Below are 13,172 nucleotides of genomic sequence, written 5' to 3'. Positions count from 1 at the left end.
CAGCTCAGGCCCCAAAGGATGGCTTTGGTTCCCTACGTAATCTCATTTTACGTGATTGCCTGTAGCATGCTATGCTGTGCTATAGGTTGTAAGCTGAGTCCACCAGTGCACTGCAGTGTTTTCAGATGAGTTGATTTTACTACACCACTCTTTGATGAGAAGAGAAACCTGAACTTTTCACTGGAAATTTCAGAAAGTATTTAGCCAAAACAGTTCTTTGCACAGGGACTTTCAAAAAAAAAAAAAAAAAAAAAAAAAGTCAACCCAAGCTTATGTGAGTTACAGCTCCAAGAAGTGCTCAGCATTGTCATTTGTTCTTCTTCCCTCACAAGGATCTTCTCTTGGCATAATGAAGGGTAAATCATCAAAAAGGTCAGTGCAGTTGTCTGGTTCTTGAACAGCCCGCAGTGTTTTGGTTGCAATAATACTCCCACAAGGAAATCTTCCTTCTGCTGTGCTTCACTTCAAGAGAAACCGAGCACATGGCTGAAATTCCTCCTCTTGCTCAGCTCTGATGCTATTCTCCTACATTTGCAGGTTGATTTTGGCTTTGCAAAGAAAATAGGATTTGGAAAGAAAACATGGACTTTTTGTGGAACTCCAGAGTACGTAGCCCCCGAGATCATCCTGAACAAAGGTCACGATATTTCAGCAGACTACTGGTCACTGGGAATCCTAATGTATGAACTCCTGACTGGCAGGTATGGGCATCAGAGATGGCCTAGCTGCTGAAGAAGGATCCAAATATTTCTGCTATTGTCACCCTGATTAGATGACAGGAAAGATTCAGAGCAGGCGCATGCTACAATGGCACAGTGAAACTTCAGTGTTGTGCTGCTGAACCTTCTGATGAATTTTTCTTTTTAAGTCAGTATCCATGCAGATCTCTCAGAAGGCAACATATGAGCGGGCGTTTTAGGAAATATGTGTGAAATGATACTGTATTCTACCCTAATTTTTGTTATGAGCTCCTGTAAAATGAAAATGAGCTGAACATGATGGGGAAAAGGTATATAATTCAACAATGGAGAGAAAAAGCATGTATATGGTAGCAGCCCAAAGCAAGCAAACTCTAGCATCCACTTTTATCTACTTACTGCTCTTCTTCACTGAACTTGTCCCTTTTCTATTAAACCGTTGGAAGCCTAATTAATACACAGTGAAAGCATGTCACAACATGAAATAGAAAATAAGGCAGCAAGCACATCTTGGCTCCTTGTTCCTTAGGCTGCTGGGACACAGGCTATCTTGGAGACAAGACATTTGGCATATATTGCTCAAGGAAATATGACTTTACTCTTTGGTACTTCCTTTCAGCCAGCATCACTTCAATCCAGGCTATAGCAGAGCCTCTTGGATGTGGAATTGTCATAATCCATTGCTAGTTGACGTCTAACTTTCCTCAGTTCACAGTTCCACAGTAGGATACTGGGTTTTGCTTGGTGTTTGTTTTTTGTTTGTCCGTTTCCTTCTTTAATCAAGCTTCAGTGCTGTTCTAAAGACAAATTTTTAATCTTTTTTTTTTTCTTTTCCGTCTGAAGTCCCCCTTTCTCAGGCCCAGACCCTATGAAGACCTATAACATAATATTAAGGGGAATTGATATGATTGAATTTCCAAAGAAGATTGCCAAAAATGCTGCTAATTTAATTAAAAAACTATGCAGGTAAATGCATGAAATATAATAACTTTTCTCTTATTTGTAAAGAAATGAGTTGTTGGAAGGATTAAGAAAGTAACCTAACTTGTTATTTATTTTATAGGGACAATCCATCAGAAAGATTAGGGAACTTGAAAAATGGAGTGAAAGATATCCAAAAGCACAAGTAAGTGAATTCCCAGCCATCCAACATTTTAACCCCCAGAAACACACATTTCAAGCTCTTTCATTTGCAGCAAAACCCACATTTCTTAAGGTCCTTTGACCTTCCCCTCCTATTGTGCTTTAAAGTCTAACTGAATTTATGTTGGATGTTTTTTTCCCTGTATTTTGGTATAGATTCCAGCTTTGCCTATGACCAAAACGCACTGCACATTGACCATTATACTTGAATTACTTGAATGCAGAAACATGTTTGGAAACAATCCAGCTCTGCCACTGCCTGCTTGCGTTTCTTTGGTTTGCTGAATAATTTCCCAAAGTTTCCCTCCTCCCAAAACAAACTTTATTTCCACCCGTAACATTAATTCATCAAAGCTTTTGGTCTGACAGGAGAGGGTTCTTAAGTTATATTTTATAAGCTCTGTTTTGCCACAGAAATTTGTTGCAGAGTTTTCACTCTATTTGAAAGGAAAAAACAAGTTAGGGACCACCACAGAGTTGGGTTACCTCAACCATCTGTGCTCATCCTTCTCTGCTTCCATCCCCAAAGCAACAGAAGTGCATTGGATGGACATTTTGGGGGTAGACTCAACTCACAACTCAGCTCAGAGCTCACCATTCAGCCCACACTGTATTAGGCCATTAGCCCATTAGATATTAGTGTCTGACTATATGGGAGGGATTGACCATACAGGAAGGAAAGAGCAGCTGCAAGGACACCTGCAGTGAGGAGCAGTTTTCTTCTGAGCACTGATAATTTGTACTTGCTGTGATGTCCCCACTAGCTTGCGACACAATCCATTTTCAGCCAAGAAAATGTATACAAACATGATTGCAAAAATGATAAGGGCTAATTAGGGAGTTTGAAGAACATGGCTGCAGGAGTTAAAAGCTACAGTTTAAGCAATTTAAATTTCACAGTCTGATATTTTAACCACATTTCTAACTTCCCGACCTGCTTTATTCTTCTCTCTCTTACAGATGGTTTGAAGGCTTTAACTGGGAAGGGTTACGAAAAGGGACACTGACACCTCCTATAATACCAAGTGTAAGTTTTACTGCTTTTTTCTAGTTCCCAGCCAATATATCTCTGTAACATGAATTTTGTGAGCTTTGGACACTAGTATACTATAGTGAAGTGGTGACAGCACGTGGTTTATTTCATCTGAGTGTGCTTGTTGAACAAAATAAAGCAAAACCCGATTTAAGAAGTCAATTCAGATACACTTCCACTTATACTTTGTCTCCTGGCAGTTTCTTCCAGCAGATGGCTTTTTAGGGACATAACTGTGATGAAATCCTCGTGGCTGCCTGGGCAGAATCACTCACTACTACATGGTTTTCTCTTTTTCACCTGCTGCGCATGTTTCTTCATCCACTTTGCACATTCCAGCAGGGAGCTGCTACTTTCACCCCTTTTCTCAGATGTGTCCTCCTTTTTGTCCTTTACTCTTTTTTTTTTTTTTTTTTTGATGGACAAGTAGGATTTGTATGCCATCTCCCTTTCTTTTGCATTAACCTTTCCTTCTTCTTTTCTTTTGTGCTTGTTACCCTTTTTTTCCATGTCCTACATGAAAAGCCCTGTTACTGACTGGTTTATGTTTAACTGGGAGCAGACTCAGAGGTACAGCTCTACTCGTTTTCCTTTGCAGCAGAGCTCTTCCTTTGATGTCTTTGTGAGCTCTTTACCCACAAAGCCCACTGCAAAGGGAAACCAAACAGGATTAGCTGATAGAAATTACCTTGGCCCCTTCTGTTTGGCAGCCTCTCCTCCTTGTTTCAACTTAATCTCTTTCTCTCCATGCCTCTCCCAATGGATCAACGAGAGAATGACATTAGCAATCGTGTTTAATTGCACCCCTTTGCTCAGTCTGCCCGTGGTCCAGTACCTCCTGCAGCAGCAGCAGGAATGGCTCCAGAGTTGAATCCGCCATCCCAAATTTCTCCTAATGTCTAGGAAAGAGCAAAGGGGTTTTGTGTCTCCCCTTTTCCCTATGGGCTACCAAAATCACTGACAGCCAGCAGAAGAAATGCCTAAGGCAGAATCCCCAAACAGCTTGTAGATGTTCTGTAAATCAAAACTGCATTTTTTTTTCTTTAAGCTGATTTGTAATGACTGTTAGTTTTCCAATAACTTGTTTGCCACGTTTCAAGTCAGGCAATGAAATCAGGTTTATTTCTTTATATTAATTTCAGTTCCTGATTTACCCGTGCATTGTGCAGGATGCTAGCGTAGATGTAAACGCCCAGGGAAGTTTTTGTAATTCTTTTAGCGGGTTTTCAGTTTAGCAAGAGCATTTACAATGCTGCTTTTACCCAGTGCATGTGTCAACCCTGCAGGTCTACCCCTCTGACTGAAGAACCAGCAGTGGTGACTTTAGTAGTACCTGGTGTCCATGAGCATAAATGGCTCCATGTCACAGCTCCACCACCAGAAGTGGTCTTTGCCCCTTTGGCACTGCTAAGAGGAAGGCCGTTCTCTGGTGTTTTCTGCAGGAAGTTACACTTCAGCTAGAAAAAACATGATGTCTGGAAAGGATTGTGTGAGTGCCAACACTCTTTGTTAGGATTATTTCTTGACATCCTCTCCAAAATGTACTTCCATTACTAAGTGAACCTTACTGACATTTTTCCAGCCCTGAAGCTGTCAGTCCCACTCAGCTTGATTTTCCACTGCCAGCTCAGCTTCTGTGGCACAAGTCCCAACTCTCAGTAAGGACCATATCTGGAAAGCCACCCAAAACATGAATCTCTGGGAGAAGAAATCAGTTTTTCCTTCCATCAGTGCACCTTCCCTCCTTAGCTGGGAAGGAGTCAGGACAGCTAAACATGGAGACTAGCTTTTTTTGTTGTTACTATTTAAATATTTCAGAAATAGGCCTGTTACAGCTCCTTAACTCTTAGTACTACTAGTAAAGCAGTCAAAAGATCTTTAGCCCTCGCTCCATGGGGTTTTAGGATCGAACTCAGTTTACAGCCTGCTGCTGCGATGTTGCTTCAGGGAGCAGCTGACCCTTGATACCACAGGTTCAGTCTATCATGACTCTTCCAAAGATGTGCTGTCTTGTATCACAGCTTTTATAGCACAGATCTCTGTGCCATCATTCCTCACAAGATGTTGGTAAGAGACCAGAAGGGTGGTGCCAACACTTGTGCTTTATCCTCTCGGATGGAGATGCTTCTCCCAGAGATAGAACTCACATAGGGATGTGCTGAAAGAAACAGAGACACATGGATCAGCACAAGGGACCATGGAGGAAAGCAGAACTCAGAACTCAACAAGGATGAGAATTGTACGGGTAAGGGTTCTCCAACACGATGGTGCTGTTACCAACAAAGTAAACAGACTTGGATAACTAAAAAAAAGAAAATAAGCATATCCATAATACAGTTGTATTGCTTTTTGTTTCTTTGATTTCACAATGAGTTGAATATGCAAGGAGCTCCCCAAGACATTTTCAGCAGCTTTTTCCCCAAGACATTTTCAGCAGCTGGTGAATGCAGCTGAGTAGTGAATTATCCAGTATCAAATACACCTCATGGACTGTAGGTTGGCTAAAAAATAAGGTGTTCCCTGCACAGCACTGCTATGTCAAGTGCAGTCCTCTTCAGCCTGCACTGTCTGCTCAAGGTGCTTCTTCAGTATGACGTTGATTATTTTGGCCTTGGAAGCTGCTGGCTTATTTTTTTGTTTTTGTTTTATTTTTTTCCAATTGTTTGGAATACATAATGGTCTCATTGTAAAAAAGTTTAAGTTATCACCATGAAGAGAAAAAAAAAAAAAAAAAAATAGCCTAGCTCACATCCTCAAATTCAGGATCCTGGAGGCATAAACTGGGAATTCTGGGCTTTGGGGAAGAAGGGTGTGCCTGGCAGTCCAAGTCTTTTCTGCCAACCTTATCCCAATTGGTAGAAAAGTTCTTGAGGCCTCTCGAGGCCCTAGGTCATTCACATCAATAGGAACTTTGCTGGCCTGCTGCAGCTAGAATTTTCTGGTCCACAGCTGTATTTCTGGGACCAGAGCAAATAGAAAGAGTAAAAAAAAACCCACTGAATACTTTTGAATGATTGCTGTTGTAAGATGAAGAGATCTGTAGAGGTTCCCAAAGACAGCTCTGATGACGGTCCCCATCTCTTTTGCTCTGTCCTTTCCACAGGTTGCATCTCCAACAGACACAAGCAATTTCGACAGCTTCCCTGAGGACAACGATGAACCACCTCCTGATGACAACTCAGGATGGGACATAGATTTTTAATGTATTTCTCTTACCTGCTTCTGCCTTGCTGAAGACAGCTTTCTGGGACATGGCTGCCAGCGAAACTGAGAGAACCGGGGAGGATTCGTGCTCGGGGTCACCATGATGCCTTGATTGATGCTGCTACAGTAACTACAGTGGCATTAGGACTTATTGCTTAGATGATAATAGTGCTCTTCATGTTTTATGTTCAGACTTAATCTAGCAGTTGACATGGTGGTCCTGACGCAAAGCCTTTCACCAGTAGAGAAATATGTTTTTTATCACCGCAACGATCTTGCTACGCTCCAATTACAAATGTTGAAAGATTCATAGTGTAAGACACAATTAATTCTAGCTGCGAGGTACTGGCTTTATCAGTAGGATCAGTAGTAATTTATTAAGTGCTGTAGCTAAATACAGTACAGGATTTGGGCTTCTCTCACACTCAACTCGGTAGGTCTTCCACTGTTGGCCAGTCCAGGAACAAAGGAGGACCACAACAATGCTGGTCAAAGAGTTCATGTCAAAGCAGTGGTACAGTTTGTCCTTTTTCTTTCCAAGCAGTATTTCACGACAAGACTGAATGTTACTCTTCGTCTTTCTTTCTGAGACTTTTTTTTTAACCTGGTGAAACAAAAGCACAACTGCTCTAGATCCTGTTGAGGCAGATATGGGTCGCTTCTCTCATACAGCCGAGAACATAATGTAACATGACATTTGTGTTTTTTTCCTTTCCTTTGGTAGAAATACGTAAGTGCATGAAAAAAGAAATCATAACATTCTCAGTTTCACATATAAACAGTGCTTAAATAATGGTCCTATAGTAAAATGACAGCAGCCAACCGGTCTTATCAGTGAGCTATTAGGCATAAAACTAAGCTTAACTTGTAACTTTCCAGAACCCAAAGGAGAAATGTAAGGCCCATAATGCATTTTATAGGTGCTATGTACATCCCTCATCTGTGAATATACCGATTCAGTCAGCCACCCTTTCAGAAATATGTAGCAAGAGGCATCATTCTCCATCATTCTCTCAGAACAGATGAGTTCATGTCTCCGTGTCTGCATCTCTTCCATGTTAATTACAAAGCTGATGAAGACAACAGAATATGTGATGGAGGGCCAGTTTGCTTGCTCTGTTTTTAAATTGCCCTTAAAAATGTAATCCTAATGCCTCATTGAACTAAATCAGAAGGACTTACGCAGGAAAGTCAGTTGAATAACATGGAAACCTGATATTTCTTGTGTTTGTGTGAGATTTACTGGCCTGCCTTATCTCCAGCACACCATGTCCCCAGCGACCGTGTTTAAGGCCTGGGGATGGCCAAAGCTGAGTCGACTCGTATGAAAAAAGAGAGGAGGAAAGGATGATGGTGTGTATGCATCTTCCCGTGGATTCCACAACTTTTCCTTTGCTTTAGTGAAGCCTCTTCTCATTTATACATGCATAACAAGGGAATCCTGTTCTATATGCCTACTTGTGTAGTACTTGGGACATGAAGCGTATCCCTTTGTACCAACAAGAAACATCAGATTTCCATCTCTCTAACGGACCTCTCAATTAGCAAACGCTACCCCATTTGATCTCAAGAGCTGTTACATACACTGGCAGTCAAAAGATCAACTTTTGCTTACCAATGTTCAGAAAAAATTATTTCTCCAGTGCTGAATCTTTTCCATGTTCCTATTGAAAGCGACCCACTTAATAGAGCATGTTAAAAAGATGTTTCTTCCGCTTCTTTTAGAGCACCCGCAGTGTCTGCTGTTTTTCAGCAGCCTACAGAGCTCGCTTGTCATGGGCCCCTTCAGACCCAGTCCGTTGGCTGAATTTTCTCCATAGTTATGCAGAAGGGAAGGGCAACGACATCCGCTCTTGGACACCAGGTTATTCCTGTGCTCGCTCATCTCACGCAGCAGTATGTTAAGATTCGTTTGCCTTGAAAACTGTAGGGTAAAGACAGTCACTGCATCTACCAGGTATTTCCTGTATAGGACTAGCTCTTACTTTTCCACAGAAAGGTTGAAAACACTGAAAGCAAACGCTGAACACTGGGGCTAAAATACTCACCCATTATCCAAGCAGACGGGCAGATGGGCAATGGCCGCACTATGGCTGAGTTGTTAACCCACCTCCTTCCAGATTTTCACTCAATGCTGTGCGTGCCACGGAGGAGAAAAGTTGGAGCATCTTTTGGCTTTCTGCAGAACAGACAGGGTAGGCTGCCTCAGTGTGTAACTGAGCAGCAGAGGTTCAGTTGCCTTTGAGTAAAGGATGGCCAGGAGCGCCACAGCTCTCGGTGCAACTCCTATCCTTATGAAAAGAAAGGTTTCAAGGGGCTGATGCATTGTTTTCTTCCTTCCTGCCTATTTTCCTTGTGCCACACACGAGACCTGAATCGTGTGGCATGCACTGTACTGAAAATAGATTTATTTTGGTATCAGACACCTCACTCAACTTCTTCCATCACCTCTACTCGGCACCCTTTAAAAACAAACTTAGCGTATGTATATTATAGACGCCTTCATTTATAAGTAATATATTTGAGTTGCATAATATATATATATATATATATTCACAACTGATTGCCTCTGTGTTCCCACTTACTGTCCTTTCTTCTTTGTCTCCTTTTTTGATATATGGGATGGCGGTGTATTTACGTAAGGGGATATCAGCTCCCGTATTTAAAGCAAGTGTATTACGGTCAGTGTCATAAGAGACAGATGATCTGTAGCTTCTTACAGTGCTGCATTATTCATAGCAAACTCTAATTTAACAACAGGACCACAAGCAAATATTTCTGTAAATAGATATTTTCGTGTTGATATTTTGTGGTACTCATATAACTTTTTATTTAGAGTTCCATGGCATTACTTCTTCATTTTCTTATTTGTAATGTAATGTTTTTAGATCCAAGTAGACTTGAATTAATGTCATAACTGTCAGTATTATTAAACTTTATGTCGACTGTACTGTTACTCATCGTCCCATAGGTTTAGAACACGATAGCTATCTGGCATTGTTGCAAGTGCCTTAAATCCATGGCATCCTATAACAAAATACAGATTTGGTGTTATGCTGCATGACAAAGACAAACACACCTCAAAATGTTGTCCTTTCTTAGCTTGCTGCGTTTTACAGTTCTTTCTGCTGACAATTTATAAGCCTTTATTATATAATATTGATGAACTACAGAAATGATGAAGTCGTTCTCTTATTTCTGTTAAATGTACCAGAGCTGTGTATCTGTTAATGAGATACAGAGTCATTTCTGTGAAATGTATAAATGTATGTGCAGGTCAAATTAATATATGACATCCTATCAGTCTGTACACAGGTATTCCTGTTCCGCTATGCTGTGCAGCTCCAGCCCATCGTGCAGTCCAGCTCCCATCATCTTTTATAAACCCACACTCAATATCCTGCCCAGAAAAAAAAGATGAGCACCTGAATGGAACTTGCCACCAAGTCTCTGTCATGAAACCAAATGCCCCTACAAAAGCAAATGCCCCCCCTGGGGGACGCAGCACCACAGAGCTGCCCAGAGCCTCCTCACTTCTCCCGGCAGCCCAGCGGGTGCTGTGCTGAGACATGGGCAACTCCAGGCATTAGCAGCCAAAGGGAAATGTCATTCGGAGTTGTCTCATCCTGAGTCCAATCCATGCTGTTCTGACACTGGTCCTTTATTTTTGTGTTCTTATTTCTCTGGTTTTTGTATTATGATGGATTCTACATAAAAGAGTTTTTTGTTTGTCAGGAAAAAAAAGGTCTGTCATTCAACGGTTGTTGACCAGTTGCACTCTTTTGATGTAGATTTAAGAACTTTTTTCATGAACTTAACCGCTTTTGTTTTGCTCTGTATTTTCCCTGCAGCTGTAATTGCTGAGTGCCTGTTGTATACTTTATAGAGTTGAAATAAAAATAATTACTTTTGAGCAGCGCGTTGACATCTGTCTTCAGCAGGAGTCAGCTTGGGGCTGGTTCTGCTGTTCGGTTGGGTTATTTTACCCTGCTTTGTGGTGATCTGCAGTAGGAGATAGTTAACCAAGCGAAGTGTCGTGTGACACTGCAGGAAGCTGTGGTTGCCGTGGTCAGTAGGCAGTGGCCATGGGCACCCCAATGGGCAGGCAGGGGTCCTGCATCGCACATCATGGGCATCTCCAGCCCACATTACTCCATGATCACACTGAGCAATAAGCATCTTTACAGCACGTTTGATCTTCAGGGGTGAACAGTACACCCAGTGTTTTATGTGCTGCCATCAGCAGCAGGGCATGAAGAGCACAGAGACCCGATGCCAGTTGTGATCAACACCTACACCAGAGTGGCTCACAAGTGATGCTGCCTCTGTCCCTGCTGTCATGCAGGATGAGTGATGGGAGAGGGGAAGGCAAAAAGCTGGCACTTTGCAAGGATACAGGGCTGGTCCCCTCCTTCTGAGAGGAATGCATTGGGGTCGGCGTAAGTGTGGCAATGGCGTGTAATGCTTGCTAGCAGCTGCAGCAGACACCAGGTTTTGGCCCAGTGGGACGTGATGGTGATGGGCTTGATCCCCCCAGGATCTGCTCAGGCGGCACCATCACGAGCCCAGCTGGGGCTGCGTTTTCCCCCAGAACATTCAATTTAAAAAATAAAAGGGGAAAAAAAAAAAAAAAAAAAAAAAGAAAAAAAAAAAGAAACAAAGAAAGAAAGGAGGAGCACGACTCTACGGGCGCCCGTGGCCAACGGAGTTCTTCTCGCCGCCGTTCCCCGTCGTGGCCGCCAGGGGGCGCAATGGCGCAGCCGCGCCGTCGGGGGCCCCGAGGGCGAGGGGCGGGGGGAGCCGCGCCCCTTTGATCTCCGCGCATCAAAGGCACAGCCTGGCCCGGCCCCGCTCCCCCCGCCGCGGCGAGGCCCCCCCGGCCGAGGTCAGCCGAGTGCACGGGGGGGCTCCGACGGGGCGGGCTCTCTTCCAGCCCCCCCAAACTCCGCGGGGCCGGGGGTGCTGAGCGGCCCCTTCCTGCGGGTCTGCGCTGGCGCCAGGAAGGGAGCTCGGCGGAGCTGCCGCCGCCGTTGCGAAATCCCCTCCCTCGGGGGGGGGAAACAGCGGCACAGCCCCCCGGGGCCCTTTGAAATCCCATCCCTCCTCCCCGAAGGGCGGGCGCAGGAGGCAGCCCCCCGGGTATAAAGAGGCGGCGGCGGGCAGGTAGTGCTGCTCGGGGGCAGGGAGCGCAGCTCGGAGTTACGGACGGGACGGGGCGTACGGGTCGGGACGGACGGGCGATGCGGGCTCTGCTGGCGCTGCTGGCGGCCCTGAGCTGCGCTGGGCGGGCGGGGGCCGGCGGCGGCCTCAGCTCCAACGCCATCAAGGTGGGGGCGGCCGCCAGCGCCGCCCCCGCCGCCGCCGCCCCTGCGCCCTTCGACGGCAGCAACAAGGCGCCTCCGGCCGCCACCCGGCAGGTAGGAGCGGGGCGGCCCGGGGGCTGCCGGGGGTTACCGGGCGGTGGGAAGCGGCACTGACCCTCTGCCCGCCCGCAGCCCTTCCCCTGCTCCGAGGACGAGGACTGCGGCCCCGACGAATTCTGTGGAGGGGCGGCCCGCGGCGGTGGCCCCCCGCTCTGCCTCGCGTGCCGGAGACGCCGCAAGCGCTGCCTACGCGACGCCATGTGCTGCCCGGGCACGGCCTGCAGCAACGGTGAGGGACGGCCGGGCCGTGAGGCGCGCGCTGGGCGGGGAGATGGGGGGGAACACGCGGGGCTGACGGAGCTGCTTCCCCCTCCCCACCCCGCAGGGCTCTGCACGCCCCCCGAGCCCCCGCCCGGCGTTCCCGAGCTGGACGAACCCGGCCCAGAGGCGCTGCCCCGACGGACGCCCGCGCCCGCCTGGCCGCCCGACGCCAAAGGTAAGCACGGCCCCGGGGAGCGGCGCGGCCGCAAGGCGCCGTCGGAACTCGGCGCTGACCTCCCTCCCGTCCGCAGGTGAGGAGGGCGACTTCTGCCTGCGGTCGTCGGACTGCGCAGCGGGGCTGTGCTGCGCCCGCCACTTCTGGTCCAAGATTTGCAAACCCGTGCTGCGCGAGGGGCAGGTGTGCACCCGGCACCGCCGGAAAGGAGCCCACGGCCTCGAGATCTTCCAGCGCTGCCCCTGCGCCGAGGGCATGGCGTGCCGCCCGCAGCGCGACCGCGGCGGTCCCGACGCCTCCCGCCTGCACACTTGCCAGCGGCACTGAGCGACACCGGGGGGCAGACCGAGGATGGACGAACGGACGGAAGGACAGACGGGGGGATGGACTCTGGCCCCGCTCGTGAGAGCTCCCCGCTGTGCGCACAGCCGGAGCAGAAGGTTGTTTCTCGAGGGAACTACTCTTAAGCGACTGATTGCAGTACGTTACTGTGTTGTGAATATGGAGGTGGCACTTAGTGTACAGACGTTCTGAGCGAGCCTCCCGGACGCTCCTCCAGCCAGGACTGGGACGTGGTATGCACTGGGTTTCCAGTTGCTCTCAATGGACGCGGCCGCCCCTTCAGGTGAAGGGCAGCCCAGGCTGTGCTGTGCCACGCTCCGGGGCGATGCCCTACGGAGGCGGCGGGGTCGCAGAGCGGGACCTCAGCGGCCCCGGCCCTGAGCCGTGCGGTCGCGCCGCTCTGGGCACAATAAAGTTTTATTTTTCGCTTCACCTGGCAGTACGTCGCTCAGTTCTTCCCTCTGGGGTGGTGGTGTGGAGGGAGGGAAGGGTGTGAGTGGGAGCTCTCCCAGCCCCTTGCAGTGCCGTCTGCAGGAATGCTCCCGAAGCACAGCATCCCTTTGGTGTTTTACCGCGACCTGACCTCCGGTACTAATGCCTGTGGCATTAACTCTCCTGCTTAGTGACCTCTGGGACTACCCAGACTGCTGACATATCGGGGACAGAGCCTGACAGAGCTACCTGCAATATGTCCGTGCACCGAGAGTGACTGCTGTCAGAGAGTGGCTGAGGTTGGCACTGGCTGCCCCAGCCCAGTATTGAGCCAAGGGAATGGGTTCAGGGCAGCTGTGCTGACAGTGCAGGGAATGGATTCTCCCAGTGCTGCAGCCTGAACCGGTGCTTGGAGCATCCCAGCCAGTGAGGTCATGCTTCAAAGGCTTGAGCACTGCAGT

At 47.2% G+C, this 13,172-nt stretch overlaps 2 protein-coding genes across 4 annotated transcripts in view; both read left to right on the top strand.

The window, feature by feature from the left end:
* Positions 1-9,991, top strand: part of PRKG1 (protein kinase cGMP-dependent 1) — a 400,374-nt gene extending 390,383 nt beyond the window's left edge. For all 3 annotated transcript variants that reach the window (XM_052677567.1, XM_052677566.1, XM_052677568.1), the window contains exons 14-18: positions 538-701; positions 1,542-1,664; positions 1,762-1,824; positions 2,802-2,868; positions 5,978-9,991. In XM_052677567.1, coding sequence (XP_052533527.1) covers positions 538-701; positions 1,542-1,664; positions 1,762-1,824; positions 2,802-2,868; positions 5,978-6,076 — 516 coding nt within the window. In that variant the 3' untranslated portion in view covers positions 6,077-9,991. The remainder of the gene's footprint in view (positions 1-537; positions 702-1,541; positions 1,665-1,761; positions 1,825-2,801; positions 2,869-5,977) is intronic.
* A 1,266-nt stretch (positions 9,992-11,257) lies between these two features.
* On the top strand, positions 11,258-12,677 carry DKK1 (dickkopf WNT signaling pathway inhibitor 1). The gene is made up of 4 exons (XM_052677632.1): positions 11,258-11,495; positions 11,574-11,730; positions 11,827-11,937; positions 12,014-12,677. The coding sequence occupies exons 1-4, from the start codon at positions 11,319-11,321 to the stop codon at positions 12,262-12,264; spliced, it is 696 nt and encodes a 231-aa protein (XP_052533592.1). The 5' UTR covers positions 11,258-11,318; the 3' UTR covers positions 12,265-12,677.
* Positions 12,678-13,172: the final 495 nt, after the last annotated feature.

Source organism: Tympanuchus pallidicinctus, unplaced genomic scaffold, assembly GCF_026119805.1.
Source record: "Tympanuchus pallidicinctus isolate F22 unplaced genomic scaffold, pur_lepc_1.0 scaffold16, whole genome shotgun sequence".
NCBI classification, from domain to species: Eukaryota; Metazoa; Chordata; class Aves; order Galliformes; family Phasianidae; genus Tympanuchus; species Tympanuchus pallidicinctus.
Note: the sequence above shows the minus strand (reverse complement) of the source record. Positions and strands in the feature narration are given on the sequence as shown.

Bases quoted from the DNA above. Each gene is read 5' to 3' on its own strand.
- DKK1 (XM_052677632.1), top strand. From the start codon at position 11,319: ATGCGGGCTCTGCTGGCGCTGCTGGCGGCCCTGAGCTGCGCTGGGCGG. The intron at 11,731-11,826 runs GTGAGGGACGGC...CCCACCCCGCAG, and splicing joins GGGCACGGCCTGCAGCAACG to GGCTCTGCACGCCCCCCGAG. The intron at 11,938-12,013 runs GTAAGCACGGCC...TCCCGTCCGCAG, and splicing joins CTGGCCGCCCGACGCCAAAG to GTGAGGAGGGCGACTTCTGC.